This window comes from Gaeumannomyces tritici (assembly GCF_000145635.1).
Source record: "Gaeumannomyces tritici R3-111a-1 unplaced genomic scaffold supercont2.4, whole genome shotgun sequence".
NCBI classification, from domain to species: Eukaryota; Fungi; Ascomycota; class Sordariomycetes; order Magnaporthales; family Magnaporthaceae; genus Gaeumannomyces; species Gaeumannomyces tritici.
In genome coordinates this window covers 2,231,123-2,250,782 of record NW_008804548.1, presented here as the reverse complement: position 1 = coordinate 2,250,782, position 19,660 = coordinate 2,231,123, and the positions used below count along the sequence as shown (strand labels likewise).

Below are 19,660 nucleotides of genomic sequence, written 5' to 3'. Positions count from 1 at the left end.
TTCAAAGGCTATTGCTGCGTCGGTCGCATAGCGGAACGGGGGGGCGCGGGAGGGCGGCGCGTGTCGTCGAGGCGCAGGGGTGCTGCTCACACAAAATCGGAGGCGCGTCGAAGGATGTATTGTCGTTGCGGGTTGGCAAATTGTCAGGCGCGGCGAAAGCGCAGAAACAATGCACGGGATTCAGGCGCGTCGAGTAGGGGAGGTATGGTTATGGCCAAGCCGCGATGGTCGAGACGTGACGGTGCGCTGATTGATGAGTGGGGGTCCAGGAGGACCAAGCCGTGCGACCGCGGTTGCTTGGGAAGTAAAAGAAAAAATAAAAAGAGCGAAAGCGTGCACGTATGCCAGACGGGCAATAGACAGGCTAGGGGACAACGAATGGTGGGTTCGGGTAAAGTATTGAGGCGGAAGCCAGGTGGAGATGAAGCCTCCGGCTTTTTGGTGATGGCTGCCGATGATCGCGAAGCGGTTTGGCAATTTTTTTTCGATGCGCGCACCTCGTCGCCTTTGATGATGGGGAGTGAAGGCCACGACCGACCGACAAGATTCGTATGTGATGGGACTGGAGGTAGCCACCACCGAAACCCCACTTAAAATTAATGCCTGAGGCATTGATGCCTGGGCCCCATCCGCGCTAATCCGACCCCGTGCTAACCCGACCCCGTCCAGAATTTCCAAGCCGCACGTTCCCAGGCTGGCTCGCTATATCATTCCAGCTGCATTCAGAAGCTGGGGCACCAGGAGAGGCCTCAATCTTGAGCCCACTTTAGCTACAACTGCGGACTACGTTTTCGGCCTGTTCTCAATGCAGAACGACTTCTCCTAGTAAACTGCAGTACTAAGTCACGTTGACCCCCGTCGACCTGTTCCCTTTGAGTCTTTCATTTCCATCAACCCCTCTACATTTTTTGCCGCTTTTTCTCTGGGCCTTCATCCGCCTCTTCGTCACTCTCTTCAGTATACTGCGTGACCGGCTGCGTGTCCTTCCAAGCATTTGTAAACATGGGATCCTTGGCGGCGATGTCGGCATACTTGAGTAGGGCTTCGCGAGGATCCTCGTGTAACATGCGGCTGAGGGGGATGTTCTCTTCGATATGCCGCTCATCCGGCTGACTTTTCTCAAAAGGCGTGTGCTTGGGTACCTGCGGCCTTCTCGGGTCCAGTGATCTTCCAGAAGCAGTGACACCCCCTTTTCGCATTCCTGCGCTGGCTCCTGGGGTGACGATTGAGTCGGCCGAAATTCCGACGCTCTGATCCATCGTCAAAGTTGAATTGTCATCGATGTGCCGCTTCTTGGGCGCCCGTGACATGACCTCGAGCGCGCCGCGTGAGGACATCGACGGATTGTAGAGAACGTGGGTCTCAGCGTTTGCAGACCCTGTGATGATTTGGTTCAGTTTCGGGTGCCAATCGACCACAACCAGCGGGGAGCCCGGAGTGATCGGAGCGACAAGCTCTGGCCGCAGCGTCCCGGGGTTCAGGATGTGCAAGTCGCCATTTGCGGACCCGGTGATGATGCTGGTGGAGTTTGGTGAGTACTTGATGTTTGTCATGCGAAACCTGTCCGCTGTAGACTGGTGCGACGCGACCACAAGTGGTTTGTTGAACTTGCGCGTATCCCAAAGCTTTATGAGGTCGTCGCCACCCCTGGTAACGACCATACGGCCGTCGGCACTGATATCCAGACCACTCGTCCAGGTGCCTGGCTTGTGCGCGTCCCTCACCTCGGCAGCCGGTCGTGTGAACGGGCCTTCACCGCCGTACATAACCAATGAGCCATCCAGCGCAGCCGCCACAAGGATGCTGCTCCCTCCCTGGGCCGGTGAGCCCCACGCGACTGCCGTCATCTTGGACCGGCCAGCAGCGCCAGCGGCCTTGGATTTGAAGACAATAACGTCTTTCTGGGACCTTTTGTTGTTAATATCCCATATCCGCAAGGTGCTGTCAGACCCTGCTGTGACACATAGGTTCTTGTCCGTTGGACTCCAGGCGCCCGTTGCGATCTCCCCGATATGTCCCTTGGTGTTGTGCATGTCTCGAAGGTACATGTCGCCCTTGACGAACTCTGTCAGGATCTGGCCATCCCTGGATAGGATCTTGGCCTGAGGATGGGCCGATATGCAGAGGAAGACGCCCCCCGAAAGAGGGCTAAACTGGACGAGGTTTATCGGGTGCGACTCGGCCGAGGCAGCCGACTTCTTGGTCTCCCAAGGGTCAACACTCTTGAAGGCGCGGAGAGTTGTCGGTGTCATCGAGGCAAAGTCATGCATTTTGATGGTGCAGTCGAGCGAAGCGGATACGAGCCGAGATCCGGCCGGATCCAACGAGACCGTCGTGACCGTCTTGTCGTGAGTCTTGAGGACCAGCTCGTGGGATACGGGGTATTCGTCGGCATCGTCAGAGTCGGAATCGGAATCGGAGTCATCCGAGCTGTTGTCGTCAGAATCAGGCTTTGACGTCTTTGGTTCGGTGTTGTCCTGCACCTTCTTAGCTTGCTTGTTGTCGACGATGCGTCTGCTTCTCTCTATTTGCGCTGCAATGTCTGCTTCCTTGTCCTTTTTTCCAAATGACGCAGGAAGGTAGGCTCGCATCTGGGCCTCGTCTGCGACGAGCGCTTCCTCGGAGTCACCCATGGTCGAGTTTGTAGGCGCGCAGGCCTTGTCGCATCCGTGTACTGGGAGTCGGGAACCACGCGACAAAACGAAAGACAGGCAGGGAGGTAAGAGGGCCGAGGTACCGATGGCCTTGTCTAGAGACACGGAGCAGAAAACCGACGGGGAAGTATGGAGGGGTTCAGAGGATTTAAAGACAAGATGCGAATGCAGAAAACGGCATCGGTCGGTGAGCAGGTCACAATGCAGGCAGCGTTCCCCCTTGTCAACCCCGTTCCATCCCCTCCACAAACGGGACATCTGTGCCCACCAGCACTCCGCCAGTGACGTGTGATGGCCAGCCACGACGCGCACCCTGGAAATAAGAACTGCACCCCACAGAACGACAATTGAACCCGCATTATCCAATCCTCTCCTGCAGATTAGTCCTTTTACAAGTATCCTTTCTAATTCCCGTCTCTAGGTATGTCTACTCTTTTTTTTTGTCGCTTATCCTGTATCTGGCAGCCATTCGCGTGTCCTGTTTCCAAGTTCCCTGTAATCCTGATGCTGCCCTGTTTCCACATGTCGTGCCTGGCGTGCCCCGGCGAGCCTGATTAATAACCTCCCGCTACGCCGTCGCCTGTGCCTTTGCCTGCTCCATTCTCCTAGCCTCTTCTTGCTTCATTTTCTCCCATCTTTTCACCCGTTCGGGCACTATCCGCTGCCTGGGGGCCTTGATACCCCAATCCAAAGGGGGCTCCTTCCCCAGGGCTCGCAAAGTCCTGAGCTCAACGAGACTATAGTCACCGTCCGGCCTGTTAAAGCAGAAGGGCGCCCGCAGCATGACCGGCGGGTTCAGGATTATGCGAGCACGGCGAAGCGGGTTTGATGACGCCGAATGCAGCATCAGCGGGTGCAGCAGATAGACGTCGCCTACGTCGCCCGTCGCCTCCACAAACTGTGTCGAACTCGCGGCCAAGTTGTTGAACCACTCCAGGTTTCTCTCTTTCTCGAAGTCGGGCTCCCCGCGAGGGACCATGCGGGGCGATACTCCTTCGGGGTGCTGATACAGGTGGTGCGCGACTGCCGACATTGCGTCGGGCGCAATTACCGTGCCCCCTCCCCCCTCCACAATATCTGTGAATAGAGGGATTATCAGGAGGCCCTGCTCGGGGCTGTCCAGGTACTGCGCGGCATGTTTAACATTAGCCAAGCGTTCAGGTACCTTGCCAGGGTGTGGCCCACGTCCCAACGCTTCTCACGTACGTGGACGAAGAAATCACCATCGACATGCCATCCATCTAGATCCCGGGGTGGGACATCGACACCACCTGGACTCCCGAGATTAACTATAAAGGTGTCTCTCCAGTTGCGGTATGCTGGTTCGATACGGTCCTCACCACCGCAGAGCTCACTGGCCGCTGCCCACGCCTTGGGGGCAAATTCGGAGGCATCGAAAGTGTTGTGTTCAGGCATGTTGACGCGCTTTTCTGTCCAGGTACTTTTGTCCGTTGGTGACATGCCAAGACGCACCCAGACATCCTTAGTCATCTCCTCGGCCTGTTGTCTGGTGAATGCACCCTTGACCCTATCAACCAGAACACAGTCAGGTCAGTATGCAGAAGTGCTGGTGATTGATGTTGTTGGTGAATCCACTTCTTGAGGTGCTAGCCGGGCAGTGTAGTGGTGGCATACTTGATCCAGCCGTGCTCAAGGAAGTGCTCCTTTTCGGCATCAGTCAGCACACTTCCATGTGCCATTGTTTCCACTGGAGCTGGCCGCGTAGAGTATTCACGTTCAAAAGTTCATAGGTGTCTTAGGGGAGTAGATGATATCCTATCCTGACGCTACCTAGGTATGTAGGCACCTAGGTAGGTCCCTACTGATTTATACCTCATGACCGACGTGCCGATGGATCCCGCCAGCCAGACACATGAGCCACCTGTGCGGGGAACTCGTCCGAAGCTGCAGATCGTCGGTTGTTGTTCACCCGGTCTTACTCTAATGGGGAAAGTTGATATGCATGCATTGAGGTGGCCCATGATGCTGGACCCACATATTTTTTCTTTCCGTTCGCGACGGGAGCTGTGAGTTCGGCGCGCTCGGGCAGCTGGAGAAGCTCATTCTGTCCACCTTACACTTATCTCCTATCCAGCCGGAGCTGCAAATCTCTGGAGAACATCCATTGTCCAACCTAGACCTCTACCTTCCCTCAGGTACTAAATATTTCAGACTCGCGCTCGCGCAGACAGCGCCGCCAATCGACGATCCCCAAACATCGCCTCCCAACCTTGGTCCCTTCGCAACCCACAAGCGCCTCACCTACCATAATGGAGTTCGCGGCAGATCCGGACGACCAGTACATCTCCTCGGAGGATTCGGATTTCGCACCTGACGAGGATGGTGCGCGCGATGCGTCCCCAGAGGATGCAGACGACGATGATGCCGAACATGCTGGAGCGACAAAGCGGAAACGACCATCTGGGGATGACGAAGCTGGTGACGCGGGGTTCGAGAACTCCGGAGACGAAGCTATCATCCAAAAGGCAAAGAACAAGCGGCGCAGGAAAGGAAAGGAGCTCGAGGCCGGGCAAGATGACGAGAGCGGAGGTCAGGGTGGGCTGATCAAAACTCGGAGCCAGCGCGCATTAGAGTATGTCTATACCTACCATACACACATTTCTCCAATTTTCGCCGCCGAAATAGCTGACGATATCCTTTAGGAAATCCGAACGGAAAACCTTTGCCGCCAGTGGACAGGTGACCATCGACGTCGATTCGTTATGGGCCGAGATGAATCGACCTCAGCCCCCAGCGCGACTAGATTTGCCAGGAAAGCAGGTCAGCGAGACGACCGCAGGTGCTGTCAGTGACGCCAGAGACGCTTCCACTGCGTCGCAGACAGCTGTGGCCAGCGCCTCTCCCAACCAAGACTCATCCCGCATGGTAAAGATCAAACGGACATACAATTTCGCGGGTAAAGTCCACACCGAGGAAAAGCTTGTCCCATGGGACTCGGCAGAGGCAAAGTTATATATGGAGACGTCAGCCGAAGCTACAGACCCGAGTAGCACTGAGCAACCAAAGCGCAGACCAAGGAAAGCGTTCAGATCAATATTCGAACCGGCTCCGGAGCAACTGATGCAACGAACGGACCTGAACTTGGGCATTGCGGCAAGAATGAAGGCAAGAGAGGGGGGCAACGGGTCTGAGCCCAAGAAGCTCACCACGTTGGAAAAGAGCCGAGTTGATTGGGCTGGCTATGTGGACAAGGAAGGCATTCAGGACGAACTGAAACTCGCCGGCAAGTCAAAGCACTCGTACACTGAGCGCCAGGGTTTCTTGGCTCGAAGCGAGGCCCGCAGAGAAGACGACGCCAGGAAAGCTCGGCTGGCTACCCGGGTATGATGAACACCACTTGTTGGCGGGGTCACGCAGCAGTATTGACATTAGTCCACGCCGACTGTGCGTGGTATGCTCGGAACGTTACTTGCGTATTGCCAGAGATAACCTCTGTCACCATCAAGAGCTACAGCTTCGACCCGCTCGTCGTCTTGGAGCTATCGTACCTCTTTCCCTCGTCATCTTGCTCTTCAACTGTCAGGTCGGGGAGCTTGACGGGCATTATCCTTCGGGGATAGGCCCCTGGGACAACGGAGTACCCAGAGAAATCGGTCACGCCCCCATGAAGTCGGAGGAAATCTTCGTCAAGCGCCAGAAGCCCATTCACGCTAGATGCAGGAGCCCTGAGGATGGCCAAGATGGCATCGGAGAAAATGGTCGGCTTCCTCAAATCCTTGGCCTCGTCAGGGTGTTCTCGAGTAAATCTCACTGTGGCCGCTGACTCGATAGCCTGAGGCAACGAGGACGGCAAGAAGATATATGGTTAACGGAGGCGTTATCTGTGTGAAGATAGGGAGGAGCGTACTGACAACAGCAGGCCAGATACTTGTGATTGCCATGTCGCTGAGCCCCTCCCTCTGGAGATCCATGGCCAGGCCCATGGTGAGAACCGACATGCCCATCTTCCCCATGGCGTAGGCGGTTTTGCCTCTCGCGAAGCGACTGTAAATGGGTGGGCTCACAACGACCAGACGCCCAGTTTTCCTCTCCTTGAGATGGGGTAGGGATGCTTGAACAACACCGTACAACCCTTCCGGATTGACTTGTTGCATAAGCTGGAATCGTTTCATCGGGGTGTCTTGAACGGCGGCCCACCATATAGCCCCCGAATTATAAATCACCACATCGATGCGGCCGTATACCTGTGTGATATTCACGATTATCATCATGGCTCTTCTTCCATCTCGCAGCCAAGCAGGCTAGATATCGTTGATCATCTTCGTCCTACCCTGATAGTCTGTTCGATCAACTCGTTGACAGAGGTCAAGTCCCTTGTATCCACAGGGATAGCGGTCGCCTCGCCGCCGGCCTCACTTATCTCCCTTGCCACTGTATTGATCGTAGACTCGTGTGAGTTCGGATCTGGCGGGAATGGAGTGAGTGTCTTCGCGTCGCTTGTGGACTTGGCGGCGACGACGACTTTGCAATGTGTCCTCGGATACCTATGCGTTAGCTCACATGGGTCCGGCGATGTGAAACGAATCGGGTCGTCGCAAAGTCGCCCCGAGCAGATAGATGTACTACTACGGGTTGGGGATGCAAACCTCTGTATTGGCTCCTCGCAAGGTCAATCGCAACTTGGCGCCCTATCCCCCTAGACGCTCCAACGACGACAGCTACTTTCATGTCTGTTGATGTTGCCATGGATGCAGTTTCCCGCAAAGGGCTGGGCTGCCTCTGATGGATCAACAATACCGAAATCTGTCTCCTAAATTGAGATTAGTGACCACGTGCTTGCCTCATCACGTCACATGCGCTTGGAGACCAACGCCTCGGGCCTCTCTAAGTGGGCCCACCTCAACCCTGCCTCCTCATCTGGCTAGGTGCGCAATTGCTGGTTTGTGACATGCCACTGCTACACGAGACATCACGACATCAAAACGCTTTCTGTTCCCCATTAGCAGGACCTGAGAGTGAACAGCGTGCAAAGTACCTAACCATACTCGAGATCAAAGGGAAGAAGCAAACAAGCAACAATGTTCAACGGTAAAATTAGTTGTTATGTCGACATTGGTACGAGTCTCCACACCGGTCGTTCCTATCCCTTGCAGTTCTGGCTGACCTCACTCCCACGAGTCTGTCAGCCTCGTTCTACAGCTACATCGCTTTTGTAGACATTCTCAAGAACCAGGCCCTGCTCAAATCTCATGGTATTGATGTAGAGTAAGTATGCGGTAATCTTTGTGCCAGTTGTGTGTTGTTTTAGGTACTCACCAGACTAAACTCGTAGGTTCATTCCCGTCTTGATTGGCGGCATCAACACCAAGTCCGGAAACAAACCGCCCTGGACTCTCCCCGCGAAAGCCCAGTATGCTCCCTTCGATGCTATGCGATCGGCTGAGAGGGTTGGGAAAACCGACATCACCATGCCCGAGGATCTCATGTCGAGAAGCCTGACCGTTCTTGTAAGGCCTGGCCGTCCTTGCATTCATCCTCACCGAGCAGCTCCAGAGTGGGTCACGGCGCCTTGTTAACCATGACGGGGAACCGGCCTTAACTTGAATAGCCGATGCGGGCGCTTCTCTTCGTCAAAGCGAGCTACCCCCGCGAAATCTTCGAAACAGCGCTGCATTATCTATTCCACTGCTTCTGGACGTTTCCCCACCGCGACGTGGCTGCGAAGGAGGGTTTTCAGCAGATCCTGGCTGAGGCCCCTTCCGTCTTTCCCCAGACCAGTCAAGCAAGCTCCTCCTCCAAGCCCCTGTTTGGACCGAGCGATCTGGAGAAGATACTCAGTGCAGCCGCCTCGCCTGAGTACAAGGACGCACTGAAGGGAACCACCGACGACGCCGTGGCCAAAGGCGCCTTCGGTGCTCCTTGGCTCTGGGTCAGAAATAGGCTGGGGCAGGAGGAACCCTTTTTCGGGAGTGATAGGTAAGTCTCGGCCCCCTGCTGCTTGGATATTATGGTTTGCCTTGAGGGGCTGACACTTTTGAAGATCGCACTTTGTCTACAAGTTCCTTGACCTCCCCTATGAGGACGTCAAACTGCTGCCTCCGTCCACCAGCGATCCAACCAGCCGCCATAAGCTCTGAGCTGACGAGAGGCGGAACTTGTCTCTTGGGAATGAGGAGGAGCAACTCGGTTCTGGGGCTCATACGTGACGAGACTAAACGCCAGTGCAACCGTGCAGCTTTCGAAATACAACATGGAAGCTGAAGGATATGTCTTGGTAGGCAGTAGGAAGTTAGGTATCTCTAGGCAGTCTAGGAAATCAAGAATGGATGCTGGATATGTATACAGAAGAGAGTGATCGTCGCAAAACACACACCTATACCATGGAAAATATGCCAGCCCTGCCTGGCACATCATAGATACAAAAACACCCTCACCTTGCAGCGCCGCTGGCCCAAGTCCGTGCCCTCTGGCGGGAAAAGGCCCCTCCCCCACCAGTGGCAGAAAGCGCGCTAAAGAGGGACGGCTTCACCAGACAATGTGGTCACGTGGGAAGGGTTGACGCCCTCGAGGTACACCTGCCCCACCTGCCCGCCCTACCTCTTCAAGTCGCAGCTTGCTTCGCAGTTCCTCCCAAACGATCTCAAACCCCAACACAACCTCATCAACGAACAGGTACGTAAATCCCTAGCAGCAATCGCGCACATTTCGGCGGTGCTTGCACAACTCCATTGCAATATGGGGAGCATACTCTTCGCTCCCCTAGCTTGATCCGCAAGCTTCTCCTCGCGCCGCGCCCGCATCTCGTCGCTAACCGAATCACTCCTACAGCACTCCTCGTTCAAGATGAGAGCCAAGTGGAGAAAGAAGCGAGTTCGACGCCTCAAGCGCAAGAGAAGAAAGATGAGAGCCCGGTCGTAAGTCTTTGCTGCCCTGCACCTGCCCAATGCTCCTCTCCCCTCCTCTCCCCGCACTTCGCCGATCGCATGACTTGACACCAGAGACCTGACATTGTTACCCCGACATTAGCAAATAAACAAGCCACCGAGCACACTCAACCACGCCAGCTAGAATAGCGCAGAGCACAACGACCATCATCGACTCCGGCAACGACACCAAGTCCATCACCTACCCGCGCAGACATGGCTTGGACATTCACCAATCGATCACATCAATTACGACAGTGATGGAACTGGAGGACCGATGAATGGCGCCCCAAAAAGATACTTTGTCAAAGCTGGACCTGTCAATCGGTGGTTTGAGCAGCACCTGGAGGCATGTTTGAGGGCCAACACGCGCAATGGGCTTCTACAGATTGCACCCTGCACAGCAAACAGTATGAGCCTATGACGCCATAGTTGAATGAACTAAAAAAAAAATTGGACGCGCTCTGCTTTCCCACACATGAGTGAATTGTTCCCTCTTACCCCTGACACACCCAATTCCTCCTTGGTATTTTGGACAGTGCTCGTTGAAGACGAAAGTCCTGTGTTGTGTGACATTTCGATGTCGAGTTTCTCGGCTTATCGCTGGCATTCAACCTGGGCGGCTTGTGCCATCATGGCCTGCCACGCCCCACAAAAAAACCCCCGGCTTACAGGAGATCCCAAAGATTGTTCTCTTTTTTTCCTGTTATCATTCCTATTGTTAGTCGAAGGAACTGCCATCTTTCTTGTGGTGGGCGTGCCTGCCTCCCATGCTGCAACAGGAAGCTCATGCATGGTGAATGATGCGCTGCGCGGGTAGCTCGATAGCCCCATTTTCAGTGTGGATGGTGGGGCTTCTCCACTGTCAAGTGCGACGAAGCTGAGCTCCTGGCAGGGCGGAGGCGGTGGAGATTGCGCTGGTGGCAGAAAAAAAAAACACCAACACCCGGGCGGCTTTGGTAAAGCAGAAACCCGTATTATCCTGGAGCCATTTCCTCAATTGACCATACCGAATCCATCTATCCGTGCCAGAGAGCTCCGCGCCGCCTACCATGTCGGAAAAGAAGAGGAAGCGGGCGGAGGAGGCAGCCCAGAAGACAAAGAAGACCTCGGCGGAAAAGCCACGCACAGAGTCCAACCCGCATGAGATCAGAGTATCCTCGCTGATCAAGTCAAAGAACTTCCCGCCGGTCATAGGTATCGTCTCACCAAACCCCTGTTGAATGAATCTATCGTCTACGAGAAGTACAAAACACTGACCTGGCTAAACGCATCCGTATAGCTACAACGCCGGGACTATGTCTGCCTTCTTCGGTCCAATTCCAACCCTACAGCAAAGCGCGCAGTTCCGGGGGAAAGAGCAAGAAGTCGGATTCTGCCGATCTGCTCCTGTACTCGTCTGGTCACAAGACCCTCAACTATACCGGCCGCGAAGACCAGCCCAAAGGCGGAGATGGCCTGCTGCGGCACTACATCGGCATGTTCGATCCTAAGACAGGGGAGCTCGAGGTGGTTGAGGCGAGAAAGGTGACTGTTCGGGGCTCTGTCAGGGCCCAAAGGGCATCAGCCGAGGCCATGGGTGAGCAGGGAGAACAACAGGTAGGAACAACGCCGCCTCCCACGTTCATGGAAGCAGTGCAATGGCGGGGCTGATTCCGAGGGCGAATCACTGCTAACACGGTTTTTTTTTCAGGCGAATGCGGACCTTCGGACAGAACTTGGCCAGGCGTTCGGAACCAAAAAGGCCAAGAAGGCACTCATTGCCCGGGTTGAGAATGCCATCACACCTAGGAATAAGGATACTGCCTCGGGCGCAGATGCCAGCGAGGCCGCTTTGATGGCATCAATACGAGAGGCCGCGGCAAGCATGCCGACCAGGGAAGACCTGCAAGCTGCGGTTGACGGGGCGAAGCCGGTGCCCAAGGGCAACTACGACGCAGACTTAATCCAGGACGTCTATGACCCTGAAGAGATCATCGGAGCGGAGGTGCTCAATTCCATCCCCGTGCGAGATTGGCAGGAGGCTGTCAAGAACAAGGAACCCGTCGAGGCGCTCTCCAAGTTTGTGGTCAACCGAGTCCACCGAGTCGGTGAGCACGAGGAGTCGGTCAAGAGGCTGCGGATCTTGCGCTACCTATACTTTTTGATGCTCTTGCTCTACCAGAGCAAGTCGGGCAAGCGCGGGGTGAGAAAGCTGCCTCCGAGGGACAAGCTCAGAACCGAGTTGAAGCCAGCTCCAGACGCTGTTCTCGACAGCTTCAGGAGGAAATTCTCCGACAACGGCGAGATGCGAAAACCCCATATCGACCTCCTTATGACGACCTGCTGCGTGCTCACGTGCATCATCGACAGCTTTGAGCTCGATACGCTAGAACTCAGGGATGATTTGAGGCTGGAGCAGAAGCAGCTAGACCAGTACTACCGCGAGATTGGAGCGAGAACGAAGATCGTGAAATCTGGAGACAGGCAGACAACCTTGGTGAAGTTGATGCTACCGCTGGACTTTCCAAAGTTGAGAATGCAGAGGAAGAAAAATTAGCCAAGGCATCTGCGTCATCGGCATGAGGAGGCAATCGCACATTCATTGGTCGATCAACAAAGGGATGGATGTTGTATCAAATATTTTTGCTAGCCCGTGTACATGATCTGCATTGAGGCAGCGAAGCAGAGTGCCATGAGCCCTTGAAATACGAACTGGACCAGCTGGAGTCCATCACTCCGAGCCCTTCCCACCTCCATTGGCCGACCGGATAACTCATTTTGAAGATATTGGTATCTCTGAATTGGGACATGAATCCTCTACTTTTAGCTTCTTGTTACCCATGTCTCCAGCATGAGCTGCCACGCCATGTCAGACTCGGGGGTTGCCAGCACCGGGGTGGCCTTGGCTCGAAACGCCATGGGACGGGCCGGAGACAAGGTATCGTGCGTGGTACTTGCTTGGCAGCTACCGAGGTACATATTTTGCCAGCGACTCTGCTGTGCTAGAAAAATTCCCGGGCAAAATCCAATTATTTGGATAACCCTAGGAGGTTGGTTGGAACCTTGGTGTCGGAGTATTTTACCAGGGAGACGACGCCCTCGAAAAGCGGGCGAGTCTTCAAACAGGCTGGTCTTGCGATTTACGGGGCACAGGCTTTTGTTTGGGCAAAGCGCCCACCCACTTGAATGTAAAAATGGGAAGTCGAGCATCAGAGAGATACCACGCCAGCGGCATTACCAGGTAGGTACGGGTTGACAGCTGCCCGATCCACCTAAGCGCGGGCGGGCGCAAACCCGCATCAGCCCCATCACGCTGGACACCGACCGCCATTGCTAACATGTGGGTTTGACCAGTGGCTTCGGTAGGGCTGAGCCGAAGGCGAACCCCCTGGCCGGGCCGTTGCAAAAGCCAAGAGTTTTCCTTTGCGGCGGGCGTCAATGGCCGACCCGGGGAAATCTAATGACAAGACATTACTAGAAATCCTTGCGCAAGGAGGGGACAAAATCACGACCTGTGCGCGGTCAATGCTTTGGTGAGTGTTTTCTGTGCACTAGTAAGCCAACAACTGCCGAGCTATAAGTATGAATAGGGACGTGAATCCTCTGAATAGTATACCTGGGGGCCAGGTTAGGGAAAGAGGGTTCGTGATACTGTCCTCGGAAATTCTTGATGATTTTCTCCAGGTTCCTGACCATGCCCGCCAGGAGGTTCGCATGCGTTCACGCTGGTGGGGATGGTGCACAGGCCCCACTTTGAGGACGAAATACCGCGAGCGTGGGGCCCTGGTCCTGCACGGGGATTGGAGGCTGAGTGGAGACACGGAACTGTGTGGCTGGCGCGAACGCGACCAGACCTCTTGGATTTTTCGCCCTCTGGATTCACGTCGCCGGGCAGCTCGGAGTACACGCACTGCACCCCTTAGTTCGCTGCGATCCCCACGTTAACTCGAATCTTCCGGTTCGACGCGCTCTTTGTACACTGGCATTCTTTGATTGCCTCCTTAATAACCAAACCACCAGCAAAAACCCCTTGTTCCGCGAAGCTCCTGGGTGCTGCCTTGCCAGGAAGCGGCTCGGGGCCTGTGCAGGAGCCCATCATCTTGCGCCGTTGGAGAGCGCATCACAGCATCGAGCTTCGCTCAAAGGCGCTACTTGCCATGCCTGCGCACTGCCATCGCCGCATCTAATACCGCTACCGTCAAAATTGCCTGCCTCTTGAGGACCCACTAGGCACGGCGGCGCCGTCGTGACTACCGCGCCCTCAATTGAATTCACGGAAGCACAATGCCTGCCAAGCGCAAACGGGACATCCTCGATTTCGACGTCAACAAGTCCGACTCTGACGACGAAAACTTTGAGCCGGGTCTCGAGAGGGAGGAAAAGCCTCGCCGCACTGCCGGCAAACGATCCCGCCCTGCCAAGGGAAGGCCTCCCGGAAGGCGACGAGACCGATACGGCGGCTCTGACATCGACGACGACGACGAAGACATCATCGAGGATAGCGAGCCCGATTACGACGACGACGACGAGGACGACGACGACGAGGACGCGCCCGTGAATGCAACTGGACGTCGCATGAGGAAGGTTGCAGCTCAGCAGCACAACTACAAGGAGAAGGAGACCAGCGAGGAGGAAGCAGATACATCTCCAGAAGACGACGACGACGACGAACTCGCTCCGAAAAAGAAGAAACCAAGCCAACGCGAATCCAGGCCGTCAAGAATTGTCACTCTGAAGACCAACCCCAAGATTTTGCGGAGCGCCGGGGCACAGAATATGGAGCCTCCTACCCCGGGGGTCTCGACGCGGCGGACGCGCGCGCGCACGGAGGAAGTGGAGGAGTTTGTCGAGCTTTCCAACTCTGGTAAACACGCTCGGTCTACCAGGGCAGGCACCAGGAGTAGAAGTCCCGAGGCTTTCTCCCGGACTGCTAGGGCCACCAAGGGTCTGAAAGGTCTTAAGAAACTCCCGCCACCCATCGAGGAAGTCACACAGGAAAGTAGCGTACCTGATCCACCGCAGCCGGAGGAGCTCACGCCCAGGCCAGATGGCGAATCCTCGGGTGATAATGAGGGTGACCAGCTTGGTGCTGAATCTGTTCAGGACTCGGGAGTCGAGGCAGCGGGCGGTGGGAGTGGCTCAGGTGACGCAGATGCGGCCGAGGGCCCCGGAGAGGAAACCCAAGAAATCATGCAATCGGCAGAAGCAACAGAGGAAGTCGCAGCAGCCGCGGTCGCGGATGAAGATGACGAGGAAGACGACGACGACGACGCACCCGTCACACGGCGCACAAGGGCCTCGAGGGCCGCCAAAGTTGCCCACGAGGCTGACGATGAGGTCGAGGAGGCAAGTGAGAACGCGGCGCCGGGTAGACGGCTGACGCGGCGTGCTCTACGCCAGAAGAAGTCGACACAAGAGCCCAGCAGCGACTTCGACCCGGGTGAGGATGACGAGTCAGGCGAGGGCGAAGGCTCTGCCTGGGATGCCTCATCGCGCAAGGGCCGCCAGGCCCGCGCCGAGCCACAAGACGACGACGACGACGAGGACTACTCGGGCCAACCTTCACGCGGAAGACGGACGTCTCAAGCCAAGAGGACGAAGAAGCGCGTGGGCAAGGACTCGGGAGACGAGGAGGTGGAGCTGAACCAAGACGAGATGCTCGAAGAGCTGGAAGAACTTAGGCAGAGCTCCAAGTCTCGGCGGCGTCGGCGTTCGCCATCGATAGCATACGAGCAGCCCCTTCCAAAGAGGCGACGTACTGCGGTGGACTACTCCATCAAGCCTCTGGACCAACTCATGGACCAGGAGGAGGAGGAAGATGCGGCACCCACGCAAGCGAAAGGACGACGTGGCGGGCGAGCGGGGGGCAGCACTACATGGCAGCGCAGCTTCGCAGCGACGTACGGCCCATTCGGCGGTGGCGGTGGAGCTGGATCACTCCTGGGCGGACCCTGGGGCACGGGAGCGACAGGCGGGGTGGAGGAGGACAGCAGCGACGACGAGGCAGCAGCAGTGGCTCGTGCGGGGGTCGGAGGCGCGGTGGGCATGACACCGACAACGGCAACGGGACCGGGCTTCGGGCAGGCAGCAGGCGGGCAGGATGGCGCGGGCGGAGTGACGGCGACGCCGAACCTGGGCAAGGTTAAGAACCAAAAGGCGTTCGCGGACGCGGACCCGCTCGGGGTCGACCTCACGGTGGACTTCAGCAAGGTGGGCGGGCTGCAGGGGCACATCGACCAGCTGAAGGAGATGATCATGCTGCCGCTGCTGTACCCGGAGCTGTTCCTCAAGTACAAGGTGACGCCGCCGCGCGGAGTTTTGTTCCACGGCCCGCCGGGCACGGGAAAGACTCTGTTGGCGCGCGCGCTGTCCAACGCGGTGGGCATCGGTGGGCGCAAGATCACTTTCTACATGCGCAAGGGCGCCGACGCGCTGAGCAAGTGGGTGGGCGAGGCGGAGAAGCAGCTGCGGCTGCTCTTCGAGGAGGCGCGTCGCACACAACCCAGCATCATCTTCTTCGACGAGATCGACGGCCTGGCACCGGTGCGCTCTAGCAAGCAGGAGCAGATCCATGCCAGCATTGTGTCGACGCTGCTGGCGCTGATGGACGGCATGGACGGGCGCGGCCAGGTCATCGTCATCGGCGCCACCAACAGGCCCGACAGTGTAGACCCGGCACTGCGGCGGCCTGGCCGCTTCGACCGCGAGTTTTACTTCCCGCTGCCCGACCTCGAAGGCCGTCGCGCCATCCTCGATATCCACACCAAGGACTGGGGCCTGTCACCCGAGTTCCGCGACACTCTGGCGCGGCGCACCAAGGGCTACGGCGGCGCTGACCTCCGTGCGCTGTGCACAGAAGCGGCGCTCAACTCGATCCAGCGCACGTATCCGCAGATCTACTCGTCGACCGACAAGCTCATCGTCGACCCGGAGCGCATCGCCGTGCATGCCACCGACTTCATCATCTCCATCAACAAGATGGTGCCGTCGTCAGAGCGGTCGGCGTCGTCGGCCGCCGCACCACTGCCGCCGAGCGTCGAGCCGCTGCTCCGCCAGCAACTGGCGGGCCTCACGCGCGCGCTGGACCAGATCCTGCCGCGCAAGAAGAAGGCCACGGCGCTCGAGGAGGCCATGTTTGAGCCATACGAAGACGAAGACGACGGCTTCGGACGCGAGAATCTGGGCCAGGAGATGGACCGTCTGCGCGTCTTCCGGCCGCGGCTGCTTGTGTCAGGCCTGCCGGGCATGGGTCAGGAGTATGTCTCGGCTGCTATGCTGCACCATCTTGAGGGCGTCTTTGTGCAGAACTTCGACCTGGCCACGTTGCTGGGCGACCTGGCACCCATGGAGCAGGTCATTGTCAGGCTCTTCACTGAGGTCAAGCGCCACCGGCCCGCCGTCATGTTCGTGCCCAACGTAGCGGCCTGGTACGCAACCATTACCGAATCGGCCTACCGCACTTTTGTCACCATGCTGCGGTCGATCCCTGCGACAGACCCGGTGCTGCTGCTAGGCACGTCCGAGTGCGAGTTGTCAGAGCTACCAGACATGCTGGTCAAGGATCTCTTTGGGTTTTCTAGGAAAAACCACAGAGAGATAGCGCGACCGAACCCCGTAAGTTTCTGCTTCTGCTACTGTTGGCGGCAGGGCCCCTCGACTGACACACTCTCTCTACAGGAAAACCGGCGCGAGTTCTTCACAAAAATCATCTCGCGGGTGCAGCTGTCGCCCGCAGACTTCCCAGATCCGGCGAACCGCAAAAAGAGGGTGCTGGAGGAGCTGCCAGTGGCGCCGCCGCCGCCGCCACGCAAGCGCACGCGCGAGGAGATGCAGAAGGAGCGGCACACGGACCAGATCGCGCTCAACCACCTCAAGCTTGCGCTGCAGCCCATCATGGACCAGATCAAGCAGAAGTACCGCAAATTCCGCAACTCGGTGATACCCATACAACAGATCGAGTACCTCTGGCAGGAGGCCGACCCAGCCTACGTGCGCGCCGATCTGGACTCGGACTCGCTGGTGCGGCCCTACGTCATCGACCGCGACAAGAACGGCGTCGAGGGCCTGCGCGAAGTCGCGAGCGGCCGCTTCTTTTACAATCTGGATGTTGCCACCATCGAGGAGCGCTTGTCAAACGGCTACTACGCCCGCCCGGGCGACTTCTTCAACGACATCGAGTCGCTGGCCAAGGATGCTAGAAACATCGGTGACCGCGAACGTACCCTGAAGGCAAATGAGCTCGTCAGCAACGTCCGCGTCGACGTGCACGAGATCGCCACTAGGATGCACTACATCGACTTCAATGCCCTCCACGAGCGTCAGAAGCAGCGCGCCCTAGAGGCCGAGGAAAAGCGCAAGAAGCGCGAGGCCCTGCAGAAGGTCGTCGACCTGACCCAGGCCGAGATTGTCGCCGAGGACGCCGCCGGCCCCGTTACCATCGGCGCGCCGGTGCCCGGCGGCGGAACTACGACGACGAGCGCCCGCTTTCGCGTCATGAGCCCGGCGGCGGACGGCTCGACGGCGGCCAGCTCTCAGCAGCCGCCCAGCGGCCTCAGCAACGGCAACTCGATGCCCTCGCGCGCCGGCCCCGATGTGGTCATGGGCGGCACTGGCGTCGGCCGCGACGACAACGAAGACGCCGCGGCGAACAACCACGCGACCGGCCCCGACCAGAGGCCTGTCCACATGAGACCGCCGCCGCCGCACGGTCAGTGGCCAGCTAGGATACATGCCGGGCATACACTGCAGTATACAGCCATTTCTCAGGTCTCGGTGATAACGACAGTGCCACCCGGCGTGTCGCCCTCGGCCATGCTCAACGACGCGTCGACCACAGGGTCGGCCGAGGTGTCTAGCATCAGCAACCGGTCGTCCCTGGGGGGCCGCTGGGATCGGCTGTCGCAGGGCACCAACGGTGCCGCACCCGCGTCGGGCCAGGGCTCGAGCGGCCACAGCAACTCCCAAATGCCCGACACGCAATCTCTGGGCGGACCTAGCCAGTCGACGTCGAGCGAGTCGCAGTGGGCGCACTCGCAGGCGCAGGCCATGGCCCGCGGCGAGCTCGGCCCTCGCAGTCACGGCAGCGGCCATCACGGCGACCCCAACGGGCCGGCCAGCCCGACATCGTCGCAGCACGCGCGGCGGGGCTCGCTGCTCGGCGTGTCGTCGTTGTCATCGCGGCGCGGCACCGTCAGCCTGCTCAACGAGACGGGCGACGACTCGCACTCGTCGTCGTCGCTGGCGCGCGTGTCGGCGACCTCGTCACAGGGCCCCGTGCTCGACGAGGTGCAGCTGCAGCAGTTCCTGGGGAGCCTGACCAACCGCACGTCGGGCTGTACCGTCGAGCAGCTCGAGCAGATCAACCGCGAGCTCATGGACGAGGTGTGGACCACGCGCCACGAGTGGAATCGTAATAAGGTCCTTGGCCGCCTGACCTCGGTCTATAACGAGACCATCCAGGACATCGAGGAGGTTCAGGGTACCTTCCCCAACACGCAAGAGGAGGCAACATCGAGAACCCACCGTGAATACGGTGCCGTCTGAGCTGTTGCTTTGCCGTATTTCACCCTGTATTTTTGCGTACCGTGGAGTCGGGTTAGATGCGCTCCTTTTTCTCTACACCTGGCTCGCCCTCTTTGGCTCTCCTAAACCTTTCCACCGCACTGACAGATTTCCCGCTTTGTCTGTATCCCCAATTCCCCTTTTCTTCTTTCCACCTTTTCGCGGATTCCATGCACAACGAAAGCGGGCACGCCTATGCTTGGACTGCGAGGAAACACATGCCGCCCACGCGTAATCCATGACGACTGGACGCGTTGTTTCCTACTTTTCCTTCGATTCCTTGTAGCCATCTGTTTTCACTGTATTCGACTTGGTGTTGTTACCACCGCAAGCCAAGCTTTTTCTTTTCTTTTCTTTATCATGGACGTGCCTGCTCGGCTTAATAGGGATCATGGCGGCGCTCTTTTCTCACCTTTTCTTTTTCCTTTTTTTTTTTTGCGTCACCTTTGTGTGTTTGCGTCGCAAAAACCACGGGGGGCCCCTCTCTTTTTATTCCCAAAACCATCTCGTTCTTCCTTTTTCGAATTCCCAAGATAGGATTCTGATAGAATGAGAAATGTGTTCAGGCTAGACCGCCCT

General features: G+C 57.4%; 8 protein-coding genes across 8 annotated transcripts; 5 read left to right on the top strand and 3 right to left on the bottom strand.

The window, feature by feature from the left end:
- Window positions 1-394: 394 nt before the first annotated feature.
- GGTG_08192 (WD repeat-containing protein 70) lies at window positions 395-2,913 on the bottom strand. The gene is made up of 2 exons (XM_009226031.1): window positions 2,484-2,913; window positions 395-2,430 (listed from the first exon to the last, which is right to left on the bottom strand). The coding sequence occupies exon 2, from the start codon at window positions 2,268-2,270 to the stop codon at window positions 900-902; it is 1,371 nt and encodes a 456-aa protein (XP_009224295.1). The 5' UTR covers window positions 2,271-2,430; window positions 2,484-2,913; the 3' UTR covers window positions 395-899.
- On the top strand, window positions 2,789-6,898 carry GGTG_08190 (SWR1-complex protein 5). Its single transcript, XM_009226029.1, has 3 exons — window positions 2,789-3,968; window positions 4,093-5,247; window positions 5,318-6,898. The coding sequence occupies exons 2-3, from the start codon at window positions 4,925-4,927 to the stop codon at window positions 6,000-6,002; spliced, it is 1,008 nt and encodes a 335-aa protein (XP_009224293.1). The 5' UTR covers window positions 2,789-3,968; window positions 4,093-4,924; the 3' UTR covers window positions 6,003-6,898.
- Window positions 3,007-4,572, bottom strand: GGTG_08191 (hypothetical protein). Its single transcript, XM_009226030.1, has 3 exons — window positions 4,290-4,572; window positions 3,861-4,182; window positions 3,007-3,780 (listed from the first exon to the last, which is right to left on the bottom strand). Exons 1-3 carry the CDS (start codon window positions 4,352-4,354, stop codon window positions 3,223-3,225), a joined length of 945 nt encoding a protein of 314 aa, XP_009224294.1. The 5' UTR covers window positions 4,355-4,572; the 3' UTR covers window positions 3,007-3,222.
- On the bottom strand, window positions 5,140-7,408 carry GGTG_08189 (short chain dehydrogenase). Its single transcript, XM_009226028.1, has 5 exons — window positions 7,262-7,408; window positions 6,946-7,136; window positions 6,527-6,859; window positions 5,562-6,447; window positions 5,140-5,414 (listed from the first exon to the last, which is right to left on the bottom strand). Exons 1-4 carry the CDS (start codon window positions 7,359-7,361, stop codon window positions 6,124-6,126), a joined length of 948 nt encoding a protein of 315 aa, XP_009224292.1. The 5' UTR covers window positions 7,362-7,408; the 3' UTR covers window positions 5,140-5,414; window positions 5,562-6,123.
- A 127-nt stretch (window positions 7,409-7,535) lies between these two features.
- On the top strand, window positions 7,536-9,043 carry GGTG_08188 (hypothetical protein). Its single transcript, XM_009226027.1, has 5 exons — window positions 7,536-7,730; window positions 7,802-7,880; window positions 7,948-8,122; window positions 8,224-8,591; window positions 8,656-9,043. Exons 1-5 carry the CDS (start codon window positions 7,694-7,696, stop codon window positions 8,750-8,752), a joined length of 756 nt encoding a protein of 251 aa, XP_009224291.1. The 5' UTR covers window positions 7,536-7,693; the 3' UTR covers window positions 8,753-9,043.
- A 415-nt stretch (window positions 9,044-9,458) lies between these two features.
- Window positions 9,459-9,819, top strand: GGTG_08187 (hypothetical protein; the record flags this gene model as incomplete). The annotated part of the gene is made up of 2 exons (XM_009226026.1): window positions 9,459-9,529; window positions 9,684-9,819. 2 exons carry the CDS (start codon window positions 9,459-9,461, stop codon window positions 9,817-9,819), a joined length of 207 nt encoding a protein of 68 aa, XP_009224290.1.
- A 619-nt stretch (window positions 9,820-10,438) lies between these two features.
- GGTG_08186 (hypothetical protein) lies at window positions 10,439-12,321 on the top strand. The gene is made up of 3 exons (XM_009226025.1): window positions 10,439-10,735; window positions 10,821-11,137; window positions 11,232-12,321. The coding sequence occupies exons 1-3, from the start codon at window positions 10,591-10,593 to the stop codon at window positions 12,075-12,077; spliced, it is 1,308 nt and encodes a 435-aa protein (XP_009224289.1). The 5' UTR covers window positions 10,439-10,590; the 3' UTR covers window positions 12,078-12,321.
- Window positions 12,322-13,600: 1,279 nt separating this feature from the next.
- GGTG_08185 (hypothetical protein) lies at window positions 13,601-19,652 on the top strand. The gene is made up of 2 exons (XM_009226024.1): window positions 13,601-17,134; window positions 17,198-19,652. Exons 1-2 carry the CDS (start codon window positions 13,805-13,807, stop codon window positions 19,061-19,063), a joined length of 5,196 nt encoding a protein of 1,731 aa, XP_009224288.1. The 5' UTR covers window positions 13,601-13,804; the 3' UTR covers window positions 19,064-19,652.
- The last annotated feature ends 8 nt before the right edge of the window (window positions 19,653-19,660 follow it).